Here is a 20086-nt window from a genome sequence, read left to right as displayed (position 1 = left end):
GCTTTACTTGGCCATGATAATAATTTCCTATTCTGAGAGTTTCTCTTCTTGTTAAATATCTAGAAACTATAAACCATAAACGCAAGGTCCTTTTGTACTAGAAAACAAATGATTCTTTTTTTAACTCTTATAAAATTCTAAGGTAAATACAACCACATCTTCCTAAATATAACAAATAAAATTTGGAACAACCCTTATACAAATTGAAACCTAAAGCTAAGACAGAATAAGTGTATATTCAAACTATTTCAAAACTAAAGTTACTGTTGGGCAATAAAATAATTGTTTGCACACACTTATTTTTCTTTGAGCAAAACACTTTCGAACTGTAAATAACATTTACATTAAAAAGTCTTCACTTCTCCCAGCTTTGGATCAGCCCTAAACAAATACTTAGAATACCATTGTGATTTCAACTTTAAGTGTTAATACTATAAAGGATTACAATTACTTTATTTACAAATCTGATTACACAAAACTTAAGTGCACTTTGAAGTATTAATCTTGAGGATTATTCCATTCAAATGGATGTTGTAGGGAACAAGGGATATATAACATAAATTCTTAGAATTAATTTACATACACCAAATAAGAATAAATGACCTATGATTCATGAAGGGTTGACAATTTTTTTTTTAGCATTCAAGAGATTTGAAGAAGAGGCAATTTTTTTAAAAATATATATTCATGCAACAAGACTTGTACAAATTAATTAACACAAAAATCTCTATTTTATAATACTTTTCCAGTCTTCACGCTGAGTGGCATCCCAGGCTAATAAAATTGCTCTCTGGCCTGTAAAAATCCTATCTACAGGCCAACAGAATCTAACTAAAAAATTTAAAAAATTGAGCTCCAGGCCTGTAGATTTAATAGTTCATCATGGAGACAGCTTTTCAATCATTCTGTGTTGACTCAAATTTTGGTGAAATACATCCATTTGTATAATCTTCTTCAGTCTAAAAAAACATTTTTTTTCCTTTGGAACTTATATTCCATGACACTTCCACACAATTCAAGACATTCGGACATGTTGACTCAAATTTTGGTGAAATACATCCATTTGTATAATCTTCAACAAACATAAGAGAAAACAATTTACCTTTCATATTTTCATGTGGTTTACGTGGGCTACTACTCTCCACAAAACTTTTGACATCATTCTTGAGATTGAAACCAGTTGTTGGTGAGGGTAACTGTATATGTAACTGACCTGACTGGTCCCCAGTTCCAGAATGATGATGGGATAAACTCTCTGAAAATAGAAATAAAGACAGTTGTCAAGCTTTCTAATTGTACACCATCAACAAATTTAATGTGCATGAATGGGGGTTAAATACAATCATACAATTTACATTACACAACTTTATACAATCACCATTTTTTGTCATTTTAGACTAAATTATGATTTTAATTTTCAAGAAACTGATAAATTACTGATATATTCGTATTAAATTTTTCAAATTGGGAGTTTATATTATTGCAATTACAATCGTTGCATTTTTTGTAACAAAAAAAACCCCATCAAAAACCATCATTACATTCTGTAATTTGCCTTATTAATATAAAATATAAAAAAAAAAAAATACCTGTAACACTACAGTTTTGTATATTTCATGAACATAACATTATATAATGTAGTCAAGAACAAAGTTATAACTCAATCAAAGTATCATATTTTAAATGAATTTTAATCAAATCAAGCAAAAACTGAAAAAAAGACTCCTTCTTGCAGAGTTAACTCCCTTTCCAATGTTATTATCCATAAGAATTTAAAAAGCAAAATTTGAGTTTTCCTGAAGTTAGATTTTATGGGACTTTTTCTGTGTATATTTGGGGCTTAATGCTTTAGATTAGAACTAAAACATTTTCTGTTGCAATTTGTTTGAGGTTCAAACTTAGTTTGACTGGACTATATATCTGGACTTACAAGGACTGAATTATCAAACACATATAAACGTAGATATTTCCAGTAATTATCTGTGGACATTCCCACCATTAAAACTTTACAGATATTGTACCTTTAAGATCACTAGCTTTAGACACCATTTCAGCATCAGTATACTGTGGGGAGATCTGTGAGGCAGCCTGTTGTAGTAACAGTTCTGATTGCTCCCTGCTGACCAACAGCTGGAAATTACCATTGTCTGAAATTAAAAAATCATTTTAATAATACATATCTTTATAAAAATAAACACGTTCAGGATTTTAAAATCATTTTGTATAATATCAATGTTTTGTTAAGACTACTGTTACTACAATGCGAAGTTATTTCCAATTTCCTTAGACCTACATCTATGGATGACAGCTCAGATGGGTATAGATTTTTGTCTCTTTGACACATTCCCCATTTCATAGATACATTCGGATAGGATACAATTTTGTTTTAAGTTAATTCCCTTGGAAGCCGTTTGAGAGGTGTATTGGTTGATTTCCTTCTTTGGTAAAACCAAATTGAAACATGCATGAGGTACAAACAAGAGCGTTTTGAGATCGTTACTTGATTGTAAAGTGGGTTTGTATGGACCAATCAACATTGTAATAAAAGAAGAAATAGATAACTGAAAATCAAAATGGCAAGCCGATTGAATGAAAGATTTTCAAGTTTACGACTTAGTTCACTTGGCAATGAATCTTTATTTTACACAACCATCTCTTTTTTGGCCTAAGTTTTATCTAGCATAGTTTTCTACCTTTCATATTTTCTGTATTAGAGCCCATTGCTTTAGATACAGCTTCTGCTATCAGCATCTGTTGTTGTTCTGGTGTCAGCTGTTGTAACATCTGAGCAGAGATACCATCTCGAAGGCCACCCAACTGGAAAGTGGCATTGTCTGAAAAGTTCAAGTGATAGTCTTTAAATTTCATAACCTACATATACATGTACAATAATAGTCTTTAAATTTCATAACCTAAATGTACATGTACAATAACATTTCTGTACCTCAACATGCTCAATAGAGCATGATACTTTCATACTGCACCAAATTTAACCATACAAAAGAATATATGTGTTCATGCTATTAAATATCCTAAGCAAAAATTACATTAAAAGAATGAATAGTTTGCAATTGGAATCCATCTAACTTATAGCGGACAGCTACTTGTCTAGCTGGTATAACAATTAATTTTAGAGCAACCCAGTACTTTATTTACAATGATCGAAAAGCTGGAAAATAAACAATAGTAGAAAGCGGACAAGTGATAGAAATTTATTTTAAAGTAACAACTTCCATTTCAATGATCTAAATGACATTTTGTTACCATAATTACCTTTAATGCTTTCAAAAGCTGCAGATACATTTTCAGGTTTAGCCATCGAGAAATTTTGTGAGGTTGATTGATTTTCTCCTTGTTCCATGCTATAACTAACATTCTGATTTGGCTCACTTTTTGGAAATGAAGAATTTTCTGAAATGAAATGTCAAATGATTGAATATTTATTAATTAATTGTTCGTGACAGTTCAACATTCAGCGCTATTGACTATATCAATCATGGCAGCAAGCTTAACTTCTAAATGAAGCTAAGGTGCCCCGAGAGAACCAGAACCCTCAGCACTGCAGTCTACAACGTAAGCCGCTAGATCAACGCCCTCTGTCCACAGTTGCAGAATTTCGCAAAAATCGTACCTCCTGATTGTCAAAATGAGGCCTTGACCAGCATTTGATCGCTAGGGTTGGTCCCGATGACCGATGCAAAAACGGCCATTGCAGTGCCTATTTTGGCATGTTTTTTACATTGGTCATCAGATGTACCCATGGCTTGTTTCTAAAATGTTTATTAACTGCAAAAATTTAGACTGACATGTCAAAATAAGTTTTCACAAACTCTGCAGTTGTAGTGGACATTATCTTTAAGATGGTCAGGTCCACTCTACAACCAAGTGAATAGGACATAAGTAACATCCCTTTTTCCATACACGACATTGTGTAACCTTAAAGAGATGAGTTGCATGCATATGAATGCTATTCTTTAAATTTGAGTAAAAATTAAGTGACTATGAAAATGACAAACTCTACTACCTAAACTTTACTTTTAACAGTACACTGTATGTATTTTTACATAAGATGTTAAATGTCTGAACTCAAATGAAAACCAAAGGACTGTTCCTATAACAAAACAAATTGTTAAATTACAAACCAGGAAGTTTATTTATAATTGTCTTGATGGTCTTTCTAAAAATTTACAAGTATGGTCATTGATCAGGTAACATTATATTGAGGCAGATAAAGAGGACCATCCCCTGTATGCAAAATTTACTCCCAGTCTTCATTTTAACTTCATATAATCCACAGTCCTAAGCTGAATTGAGTGTTGTGAATATTTCAGTTGGATTCTTTTGGCTACAGTGATTTTCCAACCCTCTATAACTTATTTCTTCTCAGAATACAGGATTTTGCACCTAATTAAACAAATTTTTCTTGGGGACCAAACCCAAACCCTACTTCTAAGTTGCACAGGGCTTCTGCTGTGTGCCATCGGTATAAATGAACTAATATTTTTTCTACAAATCAAAACATTTCATGAACTTTTATTCCCAATTGCATGAGTCCTCAGCTCTTCCCCCTGAACACTAGGGAAATCACTGAGCTAATATATACAGAAGCATTTTACAAGCCTGGGCTGGTGGTCTTGGGATTAAGTATGAGGACTAGACTCCAAACATTGGCGTGCCAGTTGTCCTTTTTTATATATACTTATAATTAGATCTGCACCTGTTACCTACTGGTTAATATTCATACAAATGATATTAAACAATCATTTTTTGATGTACAAATGTACATGTACAAAATGTACATGATAAAAATAAAATTAAGAATGGAAAGAGACAACAACCCGACCATAGAAAAAACAACAGCAGAAGGTCACCAACAGGTCTTCACAAGGTAAGGCCACGGTTTTTTAATTTGTTGGTTTACGGATATTCTCCATGAAAAAGTCAGGTCGGTCAATCGAAAAAAAAAAGAAAAAAAACCCAGAAAAATCTCAAGAGATTATGCAAAATAAATATATATTTCACCTTTCTAATAATATGTTTGTTATGCTATTTTGATATCATCTCTTACATTTTAGTTGATATATTTTTGCTCAGCTGTCATAAACATCGCACGACATTGTCTAATAATTTTCCGTAAAATAGGGGGTTGCACGGACAAAGACAAAATTAAATCGTCATTTCACAACCAAGCAATCACCAAGGGTGACTGGGGAATAGAAATATGGTCACTTGGTCTTCTCCCGACCGGCAGTAAAACGCTTGCCGAAGTGGGGCGTCCGTTTGGCTGTGCGGGATGTATCAAGTTCACAGTCACATCCATCCGGTCAGAAGGGGGACGTTAAATCTGATGCCTCATGTAAAGAGAATGCCACGTTCTTTGCACGTTAAGAACCCTTGCAACAACTCTTTGAGGGGTCCGTAGGTGGCCTGTTGCAAGGCCAAATTTCTGTCCCTATCCAATATACCCTCTTTTTCCGGTGGCAGTCCAAATTTCTCCGACCATCATCCCAGATGGCCTCTTTTGTATCAACCTACCTATTGTATTTATTGTGAACTTGTTCTCGTCCTGAATATGCCTGAAATATTTGCCACTGGACGTTAAGCAACCAAAAATCAATCACAACCAAGCATAACAGATTCATGTAGCTCTTAACCAATTTCAGAAAAAAAATAATGATCTTCAAGCTTAAAGAAAAAAAATGTAAAAACGTCGTACGAAAACAAGTTTCAAAACACCTGTCAAAAGCGTAATAGACTCGTCCACTGAAAAAAAACGAGAATATCGGATTAATCTGTTGTCATGCATTCCGTTTTTTTTTTTATCCAATTGGACGATATTTTTTTTAATTATCTATGAAACAAGAAAATTTCAAATGATTTGTTAATATTCAGTACTTTAAACTTAATGTCTTGAACTTCCACCTGTCCATCTTTGGACAAGTCTATTTCTATGAAATGATGCATCTTACGAACTGATGACAAATAAGAGAAACGAACTGGTTAGGTTATTGGTTTTAAACACAGGTTTTGTTCCGCAAAATTATTTGCGCAAATGACATTTCAAGGTCAGTTATAATTGATTTGTCTATTTTTAGAAACGTAAACTGGAAGTTTTGTTTTTTTTACATCAGAAAGTATTATCAATTCTGTTGGTGATTAATGCATTTCATTTCATAAAAAAAAGAATATTTTAATTATTTTTCAGTGATAAAGCATTTGTTAGGGTCGGCAGGAATAAAAAAGCATGAAAAGTTAATTTTATTTTTATTCTGGAAATCGGCAAAATCGGGTCGGCGGATCCGTAAACCCACAAATTAAAAAATCCTGGCCTAACTAAATATTCCCAAAGTAATGAACTAGAGAAGTTCTCGCTTGGACACACACTCCATAATCTAGTATATTATAAGAGCATAAAACTGAAGCATGGGGAGGCACTCTACTGTCTCCACATGGCACTTAAGACAAACTCTGTAAAAAATAAAATTGAGAATGGAAATGGGGAATGTATCAAAGAGAAAACCCAACCATAGAAAAAAAACCAGCAGAAGGTCACCAACAGGTCTTCAATGTAACTAAATATTCCTAAAGTAATGGACTAGAGAAGTTCTCGCTTGGACACACACTCCATAATCTAGTATATTATAAGAGCATAAACCTAAAGCATGGGGAGGCACTCTACGGTCTCCACACGGCACTACATGTATTTAAGACAAACTCTGTAAAAAATAAAATTGAGAATGGAAATGGGGAATGTATCAAAGAGACAACAACCCGACCATAGAAAAAACAACAGCAGAAGGTCACCAACAGGTCGTCTGATGTATATGTTCTACATTTGAAATCATGGTAATGGTGTTTGCAAAATGAGTTAGGACTTGGAGCTGAGCAGCTTTAGAAAATGTCAATCTTTAATCTACCGTATGAAAGTCAGTCTTACTTGAAATCATAGACATAGTATAACAAAATTTTCAGTGAAATAATGTATGCAGAGGGTTGTAAAGGGTTATCTTTGTGCAATATGTTTTGCCATTTTTATTTAACATGCAGCTGTGAAAAAGGTTTGTTATTAACTGAAATCAGTAAAAAGATCAATGTGCAAGAAATTTTTAATTGTTCGTTCATCCTGAAAAAGGCTATAATGGCAATTTTACTTTAGGTTCTTGCGTGCAAATACCCCTCTAAATACAGAATAAAATAATGTTGCAAATCATCTAAGAATTAAATTAAAAAACATGTTTCAAATAACAATTTTTAATGGCATGCCCTACGCTACATCTGGTGGTAAAGTCTAAAGAGTTTAAGTTTCATGTTGTATTTTACACTAACAACCAAATTATTTGTTCAAGTGGAAGACTTTCAATGTAAATCATGTAATAGTTTGAATTAATAATATTGTATGAATAACACCTCCACCCAATGTAAATATAAAATATGTATCTCTTATCATTGAGAAAATATGTTTGGTTTGTTTTTTTGTTTTTGTTTGTTTGTTTATTTTTGTATATGTATTTTGTAAATGTCGGCTGGTATCATTTCTGTATAGGAATTTACACCAATAAAATTATTTGATTTGATTTGATTTGTATGAATTCAAATATAATATATTTTTTGCAGGAAAGCATAAAAGGTTAATAGAAGTCAAATACTCAATGATGTCTTTAAATGCTAACAGCTATTCTAAGACCATTAATATATGGACTGTTTATATTGAGATTTTGTGAATAAATTCAAAGAATATAATTTATGTATGCTATTTGTAAATAAAACAAAACAAGGTCTAGATTTAAGGTGCTCAATAAAAGTGTTTGTTTACATGGACAATGTCACATTTAAAAAATTTCCATTCACTCAGACACATGATGAATTTGATCAAGGTAATTTAAAAATTTCATTAAAGAAAATTGTACTAGTTTAAAGATAAACTCCCTGTTTGAAAGTGGACTCGTCCAACACTATCAAAAGCGGAGATTATCTTACTCAAAAATCAATGTAAACAAAGACGTTTAACTGATAAACTTTACTGAATGTCAGCCAAGTAAACGTCATTTATGATCTGCAATCCCTAAAAACAGTAAAAATTAACATGATCAAGAATAACATTGTCAGCTGGTTATGACTTATTTTTTACACTCCGTGAAATAGGGGGTGTGTCCGTTCCTTTGCAAAATACAGCTGGCGCAAACGTTTATCATATATCGACTTGGCTAATTGATAAAAAAATACACATGCAAGCAAATGTTTGAAGTTCTTTTCGATGTTTAAAGTTAAAACAATGATTATAATTAAAATGCACTAAAGCATTTATTTGTATATTATTTCAGAATGGGAAAAATCTGTGTCAAAATCCAAACACATGGCTGCTCAACTTTTAGCGCCATTTTCTCAAAACACGTATGCATTTCCAGTAAGATTTTAAGGAAGTGTGGTCATAATAGCATCACAGTAATAAAAATAAAGATACCAACCTTTCATGATAGTTGACATTATTTGACCTATTCATATATGTAACTTCCCTAATATCACCCAGATCGACCTAAATAATCAAGCACAAGAAAGCAACATCCGTCCGATTTCCAAAAATAACTTTTCTTCTGTGCCACCAGGTCACGCAGCACTCACTTTTATTGATCTGATTATATTATTCATTTCATACTCTATCAACCAATTAGGGATTATATGCACGGATTCGTGTATACTTTAATTAACATAGTATATTTTGGGTCAGAAAAATATCATTGGTTTGTACATTTATGTCGTTAATCGGATGTTTACAACTAAAAATGGAGGCACTATTTTTTTGTGTATGAACTTTAATTTATAACCAATAGGTGGCGCTAACGAGCACCTTGCAGGCCGATCGGTGAATGAACTGTATTGTGTAATCAGCTTTTAGGCAATACACATTACGGCATTAAATTAGGTCAATGTCCTTGTAAATGTGTATTGGCTTATTCGTATACTAGGAACTAATACAGGTTATAATGACCATTCATATGATTAAGGTTTATGTACCCTTCTGTAGCCATTTTTGTACGAACTTTTCAAACTTCAATTGTATCAAAACTACAGATATAATGAATAATAGAGATAGACCATTTTGTACATATTCCAAGGTGAAACTTGATGCAAAGCATTATTTTTTACTGTTCCATTGCATCAGAGATGTGTATATATGTCTCTGATTGCATTTAATAGAAAAAGAGGACTTTGTGGCAAATAAATCAAGATTTTTATAGAAAATCCACAGTTAGCGCCTCTATAAAGTGATTCTCTATAAAGTCAACCTTTTTTTTTCACACAATTAGTTTCATTAAATTTGGTTGAGGCAAACTAATTTAACAGTTAGCTTTAGAGAACAGAAAAGAATATTTCAGCATTTTTTCCATTTGTAAAGGGGCATTGCTGTAGAACGATAAAAGTGATAGCATCAAAATAAGATTTGGTAGTGGAAAACTAAAGTAAGAGAATGGAAACAAATTTTGGGACGTAAGTACGTTCGGACATACAAGGATAAAACTTAATGCCTCTCCAATGCGGAAAAGGCACTAAAAGCAGTTACAACTGGGACCTTCAGATGGTGGATTGGGGTTTTATGTTCAACAGGAATTTTTACATGCATAAAAGGACGAGAAAATATGTACAATAAGATATGGTTTGGACCCTGTATATTGTACTATAGACATATTGTCATACGCCGAGTCGTATTTTGAACTTGCTACTTCACATGGGCAATTTTCCAAAGCTCGTAGGAAAACATGTGACTACATATCCACCTTGACCGTGACAAACCTTAAGGAGTGTGAGTGGTCAGTGGTGTCCTTGTTTTCTCTTTATGACTCTAGAATTTGACGTTATTCTAACTTCAAGATGGACAGTCGATGCTCCCTATCTTTTTAGTCCAAGGAGACGAATATATTTCATTCCAATGTAAACAAATTGTTTTCCGTTGCAAGTCACAACGTATTGTTTTGTGTGTACCGTGATGTCATACTGCCCATCAAGGACCCGTGATTGAACTAATAAATATTCTTATTCTTATTCTATATATTAATTCAACTATATATATCTAATTCAAATACCATATTTATATTTTAAAACTGAAAGCCGTGGACGTTTTTTAAATGTAATTAATCACAAGGCATCTCCTTATCCATGTTATCGTAGTTTTTGTTTCTTCTCATGCCGAGTGGTGTCAGTAGAATGTGTCCCGTGCTTGTGGTGCATGCATAAATGGCCCTAATTTGTGTCAGTCATTAGTTGGTAGATTGTGACTATGTTGGTTAATTGTCTCATTGGCACTCATATAATTATATCTTCTTATTTGACATTGAATGTAGGGTTTGTAGTCAAATGTGTCAACGTGCTGGTGCACGTGTATACCCTTCTATTTGTCAGTTATGTGGTGTTTGCCTGTGAGAAAGCCATCTTCCTTCAGTGTTTGGCTTTGTTGGGGAATTGTCTAATTGGCATGCAATCATATCACATTTTCTTATTATTTTAGATTCTTTTCCTACATCCATCTTGGTGCCTCTTGCAGTTCAGCTAGATATATTTAGGCCACTCACAGTATTCTGTTTTGTTACTTTCTAGAGGTGTGCCTGAGACAAAGGTTTTATATATATACTAATATGTGAAAACTGTTGTTTCTTAATTGTGTTTGTGACTATGTATACTGTATTAATTGTTTATTATATTTGTTAAAGAATAATATTACAATGATATTATATTATGCTCCTTGTGAGCCCATTTTATGGAAATAAAGCATCTATCTATCTATTCTTTAAGAACTTAAATTGTTCTCAATTTTTTTCATTTTGTTTCTACCTCATCGTTTGTCATGATTGATTGTATTGTATTATAAACATGATTGATTGATGTTGCAATCTTCATGACCTTTGGGGCCCATAATTGGAAATACAAATCTTTTTCCTTCTATCTAATATTGATTGCAGGGTTTGTTGCTCGTGTTCTGAAGATGTCTTCTTATGTGAACATATATTGATGATGTGTCTTCTTATGTGAACACGTATTGATGGTGTGTCTTCTTATGTGAACACGTATTGATGGTGTGTCTTCTTATGTGAACATGTATTGATGGTGTGTCTTCTTATGTGAACACATATTGATGGTGTGTCTTCTTATGTGAACACGTATTGATGGTGTGTCTTCTTATGTGAACACGTATTGATGGTGTGTCTTCTTATGTGAAGACGTATTGATGGTGTGTCTTCTTATGTGAACAAGTATAGATTGTGTGTCTTCTTAAGTGAACATGTATTGATGGTGTGTCTTCTTATGTGAACACGTATTGATGGTGTGTCTTCTTATGTGAACACGTATTGATGGTGTGTCTTCTTATGTGAAGACGTATTGATGGTGTGTCTTCTTATGTGAACAAGTATAGATTGTGTGTCTTCTTAAGTGAACATGTATTGATGGTGTGTCTTCTTATGTGAACACGTATTGATGGTGTGTCTTCTTATGTGAACACGTATTGATGGTGTGTCTTCTTATGTGAAGACGTATTGATGGTGTGTCTTCTTATGTGAACAAGTATAGATTGTGTGTCTTCTTAAAGTGAACATGTATTGATGGTGTGTCTTCTTATGTGAACACGTATTGATAGTGTGTCTTCTTATGTGAACACGTATTGATGGTGTGTCTTCTAATGTGAACATGTATTGATGGTGTGTCTTCTTATGTGAACACGTATTGATAGTGTGTCTTCTTATGTGAACACGTATTGATGGTGTGTCTTCTTATGTGAACACGTATTGATGGTGTGTCTTCTTATGTGAACATGTATTGATGGTGTGTCTTCTTATGTGAACACGTATTGATAGTGTGTCTTCTTATGTGAACACGTATTGATAGTGTGTCTTCTTATGTGAACACGTATTGATGGTGTGTCTTCTTATGTGAACATGTATTGATGGTGTGTCTTCTTATGTGAACACATATTGATGGTGTGTCTTCTTATGTGAAGACGTATTCATGGTGTGTCTTCTTATGTGAAGACGTATTGATGGTGTGTCTTCTTATGTGAAGACGTATTGATGGTGTGTCTTCTTATGTGAACAAGTATAGATTGTGTGTCTTCTTAAGTGAACATGTATTGATGGTGTGTCTTCTTATGTGAACACGTATTGATGGTGTGTCTTCTTATGTGAACACGTATTGATGGTGTGTCTTTTTATGTGAACACATATTGATGGTGTGTCTTCTTATGTGAACACGTATTGATGGTGTGTCTTCTTATGTGAACACGTATTGATGGTGTGTCTTCTTATGTGAACAAGTATAGATTGTGTGTCTTCTTAAAGTGAACATGTATTGATGGTGTGTCTTCTTATGTGAACACGTATTGATGGTGTGTCTTCTTATGTGAACACGTATTGATGGTGTGTCTTCTTATGTGAACACGTATTGATGGTGTGTCTTTTTATGTGAACATGTATTGATAGTGTGTCTTCTTATGTGAACACGTATTCTTATGTGAACATGTATTGATAGTGTGTCTTCTTATGTGAACACGTATTGATGGTGTGTCTTCTTATGTGAACATGTATTGATGGTGTGTCTTCTTATGTGAACACGTATTGATAGTGTGTCTTCTTATGTGAACACGTATTGATGGTGTGTCTTCTTATGTGAACACGTATTGATGGTGTGTCTTCTTATGCGAACACGTATTGACGGTGTGTCTTCTTATGTGAACACGTATTGATGGTGTGTCTCAGTCTTTTGTCAGTTGTGTGTTGTTTCCCTGTGAGAAAGCGATAAACCAAGAATGGTTTGACTGCATGTTTGATAGCTTTTTTTATTTGCAATTTTACTTCATCGCCGTTATTGGTTGTTTCATACTGAGAGAGCGTCTTCCTTCATGTTTGAACTATGTTGGATAGTTGTCTCATTTAAAATCATACCACATCTTCTTATTTTACATTGATAGCTCATGTTTTGTGGATTCGGTAGTATGTGTCCTTATACTGGTAGTGTATAAGTTTTGTTTTTGCTAGTAATGAGTTACTTGCTTGTGATGTCTACCTTTATTTATCATACCCTTTAACTAAATAATATATGATTTTTACCGTATATTGACGACGTGGACTGCAAAATGCTGTAGTAATAGGTTCTTTGATTTAAGAATTGTGTTTACTTTAATACATTAAAGCATAGAGCAATATTATACACATGTCGATGGTTCGTTTCCATATATCTTTTAAATATTTGCATTATTAATTTTCTAATAGTTTCTTTTAACATTTTTTAAATAAAAATAAAAAAAATCTTTTAGGTATTCTAAAAGCAATTCAGGAGAGTACAAATGTTAGCCGACTATAAGCCATGTATTTTAGTGTTTTGTCGTTTGTTTATCATGTTTATGTGTTATATATTTGTTTTTTGTTCATTTTTTATATAAATAAGGCCGTTAGTTTTCTCGTTTGAATTGTTTTACATTGTCATTTCAGGGCCTTTTATAGCTGACAATGCGGTATGGGCTTTGCTTATTATTGAAGGCCGTACACGGTGATCTATATTGTTAATTTATGTGTCATTTTGGTCTCTTGTTGAGTGTTGGCTCATTGGCAATCATTCCACATCTTCTTTTTTATATTACTTGATTGATTACAGCTATTACAAGTGTCGTTAAACAATCCACGATATCATCATTTGATTTGCAAATTTTCTTGAGCAATTAAATTATTCATTTTGTAAAAGTTTCCTGTGATATTACCATTACCAAAGAATATATTAACAAACATTCTGAAAGTATTGCATGGCAATATACATATATGGTCACCTACCAGTTAAAAATTAATTGTACATGAACAATGCTAATTTGATCTATAACTTGTCATGGTGTAGATATCAAATAGCAAATTAATATCTTCAAGCATGAATAAAATATAGTGGAAAAAATGAATATTTTTAGTGAAGTCCAACGACCATACGTTTGACTCTGAACAAAATTATCACACCAGAACAAAATTCGAACTTGATCTGTAACTTGCCATGATAAAACATTATACAAAATATTCAATCAATATCTTCAAGCAGAAAAATAATTTTATTTGCCTAACTGACGGATGTAGAGACAGACAGTCGGACGGAGAGCAAACCTTAATTCCCCTTCGACTTTGTTGGTAGGGTACTAATAACTAAAGCCCCAAATAACATCGTTTTTGTCTGTAAGAGTCATTACATTAATTGCTTGATAAACGAATTAGGTATAGACAATTCACTTGGAAACTCAACATATACCCTCACGACACTTACTAAAGAGGAAATCCTGGATAATCATAGGTCTGTTCTTTGTTCCTTTGGTATATAAAGATGAAGAACTGGATCTTCCACCACTGTATTGGATACCTAAACTACATAAGTGTCCTTACAAACAACGGTATATTGCTGGGTCTTCCAAGTGCTCCACGAAACCTCTTTCTAAATTATTAACATCCATTGTATCAGCAATCAAAGACGGGCTCCAAAGTTATTGTGAAACTGCCTATTCTAGAGGTGGCGTGAATCAGACGTGGATACTTAAAAATTCCAAAGATCTTTTAGAGTACATACAATCTAACTCTCTTTCATCTTGTAACAGTATTAAATCATTTGACTTTTCTACTCTTTACACAAGTATTCGACATTCCAAACTAAAAGACAAATTGAAAGAGTTGGTATTACTTTGCTTCATAAAAAAGAATGGCCAACGTAGATACAAGAATCTTGTATTAGGGAGGGATAAATCCTACTTTGTAAAGAATCACTATGATTCAAACAAAAAATTCTCTGAAACCGATATTATCAAGATGCTTGATTTCTTGATTGACAACATATTTGTTACGTTCGGAGGACATGTTTTTCAACAGACTGTCGGCATCCCAATGGAAACAAACTGTGCCCCTCTACTTGCCGACTTGTTTCTTTATTATTATGAGTCTGAGTTTCATGCAGGAACTTCTTAGGAAGAAAGATAAGAAGTTGGCAATATCCTTTAACTCTACTTTCCGCTATATAGATGACGTTCTTTCACTAAACAATTCAAAATTTGGTGACTATGTGGAACGCATCTATCCCATCGAATTGGAGATAAAGGATACTACAGATACAGTTAAGTCGGCTTCATATCTTGACTTACATCTAGAAATTGACAATGAGGGTCGGTTGAAAACAAAACTTTACGACAAAAGAGATGATTTCAGCTTTCCAAATGTGAACTTTCCATTTCTATTAAGTAACAACATTCCAGCAGCACCTGCATACGGGGTATATATCTCCCAATTGATAAGATATTCCCGTACTTGCATTTCCTATCATGATTTTCTTGATAGAGGGTTACTGCTCACAAGGAAGCTATTAAACCAAGAGTTCCAAATGGTGAAGTTGAAATCATCCCTTCGTAAATTTTACGGACGCCATCATGAGTTGGTCGACCGTTATGGAATAACCGTTTCACAAATGATATCGGATATGTTCCTTACGTCGTAACTACAATCCCCTTCCCTATCATGAATGTGACCTACCGAATTACAGAGTTGTTTTTGTATTTAAAAAAATACCCTGTTCTGATATGACTTACGTTTTAGTGCCATCTGATAAAAAAAATATCAGTGCAAAGCAATAACCTTATAAATGTACATGAGACAATATCTGAAAAAGTCGATTTTTTGGCTTTAAGAAAAAACAAACAAAAATGTTTTTTATAGCACAAATCGAAGAACACACATTTGGGATCTAGGAACTGTTGTCTGTAATTCAAACAATTATTTAATAAGGAAACAATGGCAATTTTAAAAATGGTACAACAAAAATCCAGTTCTTTCCTGTTACCAAAGGGAATCAATTTTAAAAAGTTTCTAATGGGAATAAGGAATAAGTTTAAGACGTTATTTGTGGTTTGCTAGTATATCCTACAATAGTTTATCAAATGCCAATTATTGATTTTAACATTTGCAATACAAAAGGTTTAGAAATATACTTAAATATAGTTCGGTATGTCGGTAACATGAAAGAATCTTGAGTAACAGGACAACGGTAACAGGACAGAGTTAGTAACAGAAAGGATTTTTCTGCTTTATTTTAAAGTTTAAGAAAAATACATCATTTTAGATTGGTCACAATTGGAAGATAACAGCAAACAATGTCATTTATACTTCGAAACTGTATTTGTAAGATGAAAAATCTGCCTAGGTAATGAAAAATTCTAAAATTAATTCCTTTCTGTTACTATCTACTATACTTAAATTGCACAATTTTCTCTGCTGTTATCAAAAGCAAAAAACCTATTTTGTTATTCAATATAATGTATATTATTTTGAAATTTATTTGATATGGTGGTGATAAGTTATATTAAATGAAATGGTTGACATATAGTAGATTAACTCTTCGATTCTTCAGTGAAAATGTCTTGAACATCTTTCCTGTTACTAATGATGGTTATGCTGTTACTTTTTATCAGGTAACATGACAGAACGTAACAGAAAGGAATTACGCGATAGTTTTTGTCCTTTCTATCACATTAAATGTAAGTGTATTTCCTGTGTCCTATAACTTTTAAAAAGATGATATAAAACCACACTTAATATTGTGGTGCACACTTAAAAATATTCTCAGAAAGTGGAAGAAAAGGCTATAACAGGATAGAACACCAATAAGTATTTTTCTATAAATTCTTACTTTGGATGGGCTTGATTTTCAAACCTGGCTGCCTTTCCAACTATTTCTTTGTACTAATGCATTCAGGAAATGATGCTCTTCACAATACATAATGGGAAAATAACTCTAAGTCTTATAAACGTTTCCACAGGTAAAAAAAAAACGTGTGATAACAAGAGGGAAATCACCTCTGAGGACAAATTTTTTTTGTCTTAAAATTTGCAAAATTTTATTACATGCTATAGTTATAATATAAAAAGACAAATTAAGGGCAAGTTTATCATATAATTTATCATATATGTGAGAATCGGACGCCTGTTTAATTAATTTGGATATTATTTGAATGATTTAGTTTTCAAAAAAACACAGGGGACAACATGATTTTAGGGGGGGTTGAACATTTAAATTACAATATTTTATTGGAAGAAATATAAGAATGAGTGTTTAATTGGCAAGAGTTGGTGCATTATATAATTTAGTTCATACTGAAACTTGAAATTTTCAAAAATGATGGTTGAATAAAAAAAATAATTGCTGGTGAAGTGGGGGACATGGAAAATCGACTTTTTCAGATATTGTCTCACATACATTGTCTGAAGGCAGTATGATAACCCTTAGTGTTCATCATTTCGTCTACTGTGGATTGTTGTCTCATTCACACAGGCACTTGTTTCTATCCATTGGAAGACCCACTATCAACGTATATTTAATCCAATGGATAGAAACAAGTGCCTGTGCTCATTCATGTCATTGACATTTATACTATCATTACTTTTTTACTAACGGTATATACTGTTTAAATATTTAATTTTTAAATTTTTTTTGCTTCAATCTTTCAGGATACAAGTGTACATTTTTTGTTAAAATAAATCGTACTTATTCTAATATTCCGCAATATTTCAAGACAACAGATTTGGACTCATCGTTTTTTTCAATTTAATTTTAGTTCAAAATGCCAAAGTTCGTTGAACACTACACATGAAAAATATTTAACCCATTTACTATAACATATTTGTCATTAGTATTATATTCGAAGACAAATTTCTAAAATATGTAGCTTTGCATATGATCATACATGATGCCAGATAATACGATCATTTTGAAAAAAAATCTATATAGAACTTTTTCACTACAACCAGGACGGCACGTAGATGTTGGAGTATCAAAAATAAAAGTGTCAAATATGCAAAAAAGACCTCACTTAATATATTCGATATTTCAATAGAACATTCAGAGAACAGATAAGAAATTCTGAAAATAATACCCTCAATATTGAATTTGGGTCAACATAACAAATTTTCACCGGCCATTAAGTAATTAAGACTAGTCAGGTTTGAGGAAACGGTACATTTAAATAGTAATAAGAAAGATAAAATACTTACAGACATAACGGTAGCACCGTATATCCAGATCTATGTTATAATAATCCTTTGTCTAGAGATATCACACAGCACAAAGCTCAGACCGCCAAGATGTCGTAGAACCTTTGTCGAAGTCCTTGACTCACAAATAAACCCGGTAACACAAATGGTATTTCCGCATTCCATTACGCAATGAAATACCCCGTTACTTGTAAAATATATTTCACAGAAATAGACAATACGTTATATGGCAAGGTACACTCTGTTTTTCCTTCTTAAACGATTGGTTTGAACTTGTTTATTGGTAATTTTGTAAAAATTGAGGTTTTGAGGTCAATATGTCAGACGAAACGCTGACTGCGTCCACATAACTAGTCGATAACTATTAAACAAGGCTGAGGTCACTAAGATGTTAATATTATAATAAACTTCATGTTTACATTCAAGAAATTAGATTAACCAAGGTCATTTTCTTTTGTATCTACGTATAGATAATAGCGTAGATATATATTTTTTTATAATTTAGGACATTTTTTATGATTATATAATGCTATAGAAAGCCGAAACATCGTAAGAACATTTATATAAATATAATGCGATAAAGCTGTCACTTCCGCAACACATTTCTTTTTCCGTTTTGAAACCCACCTCGGTTCAAAAAATAGCTTTCTAGGTCTCAAGGCCGATTAAAAAATATAGATCGTCATTGCTGTGTTTATAACACAAGCGGTGTAACTCGTGTTAGATTTTTGTTGCTATTCATGGTCACCAGGTAAATAGTAATAATTTGATATGCTTGATTTGTCCATCCTTTCCAATTCTATTAATTCAATATGCCATAATCAATATATGTGGTAAGAATAAAACAAAATGTTACTTTGCAAACTAATATCATTTAGTGGCGGGTTCGAGCGAATATATATAGTACTGATGCCATGCGCTTCTTATCTGGTCGATATTATATTTTTAGGTGTTATATCGTTAAAAGGTGTACCTTCAGATTTCCAAGTTCCCTAACTTTAATATATATATATATACATATTGAGGCATGGAACCAACATATGTATATGATATATATATATAAGTCACAGTTGGGTCAATTGTAGGTGAGACCTTAAGTTGTATTAGTATTCTCAGATAGTTGCAAATCTTCACTATGTATTTGTCCTCACATTAGCGGCGCTTACAGCTCAGTAATAAATAAACAAAGCAAACATTAATTGAATAAATTTATTGAATAATAATCATAACTTTTTCTTCTCAAATTTGTACCGTACAACCCCTGTCGTTTCTACTTCAAATGCCCATTTTTGCTTTTAGTCTTATTGACTCCTACACGATGTAGAGATACATGTTATCTCGGATAATTTTATAAACGGCCAAATTAAACAAAATACTAAAAACTGTATTTCTACAAATATGTGCGTGTGTTTATAGTATTTCTCCATTGAAATCATGATGGAATGTGGTATAGTTCAAAGTACTGAAGATTTTTTACCCTAAGGATAGATCACATTAGCTGTATTTAAAAAAAAACATTTCAAAAATTAAGGTGCTAAATGCTCTTCAACTTCGGCCTTTATTTGGCTTTAACTTTTTCTATTTAATTCATTTTCTTCGAGCGTCACTGCTGTACATCTCAATCTTGTGTTCAAAAGTATAAATCTGCAATTTTTGTTATAACCAGATTTGTCTTTTAATCATAAAACCAAGAAAAGAAAAACAAATTGCATAAAAAACGCGAAATTCTATAAAGAAAAAGAGAAGTCTTATTATGCGATACGATACACTTCCTTCCACAGGTGCTTCAGTGGCGGATCCAGAATTATCCATAAGTGGGGGCCCACTGACTGACCTAAGAGGGGTCCCGGTCCAGTCACGCTTCAGTGATTCCCTATATAAGCAACCAATTTTTTTCTCCCGAAAAGGTGAGGGCCGGGCCTCCTACCCTCTCCCCCTTAATCTGAATCTGTGCCTGAGGACATAATCTCCACCCTTTATCACAAATCCCAGATTTTGCCTTTCACTTTGTTTCCACCGTGTTAATCATGCCTCACGCAACTATA

At 32.9% G+C, this 20086-nt stretch overlaps 1 protein-coding gene across 2 annotated transcripts in view; it reads right to left on the bottom strand.

The window, feature by feature from the left end:
* LOC134718562 (probable nuclear hormone receptor HR3) overlaps positions 1-18297 on the bottom strand; it is a 28790-nt gene extending 10493 nt beyond the window's left edge. The window contains exons 1-5 of one of the 2 annotated variants that reach the window (XM_063581165.1): positions 18042-18297; positions 3274-3411; positions 2694-2834; positions 2022-2147; positions 1103-1255 (exon numbers count right to left, since the gene is read on the bottom strand). In XM_063581165.1, coding sequence (XP_063437235.1) covers positions 1103-1255; positions 2022-2147; positions 2694-2834; positions 3274-3361 — 508 coding nt within the window. In that variant the 5' untranslated portion in view covers positions 3362-3411; positions 18042-18297. Of the gene's footprint in view, positions 1-1102; positions 1256-2021; positions 2148-2693; positions 2835-3273; positions 3412-8465; positions 8624-18041 lie in introns of those variants that run through there. The other variant, XM_063581164.1, reaches the window with a different exon arrangement.
* Positions 18298-20086: the final 1789 nt, after the last annotated feature.

This window comes from Mytilus trossulus, chromosome 5 (assembly GCF_036588685.1).
Source record: "Mytilus trossulus isolate FHL-02 chromosome 5, PNRI_Mtr1.1.1.hap1, whole genome shotgun sequence".
Classification (NCBI taxonomy): Eukaryota; Metazoa; Mollusca; class Bivalvia; order Mytilida; family Mytilidae; genus Mytilus; species Mytilus trossulus.
Note: the sequence above shows the minus strand (reverse complement) of the source record. Positions and strands in the feature narration are given on the sequence as shown.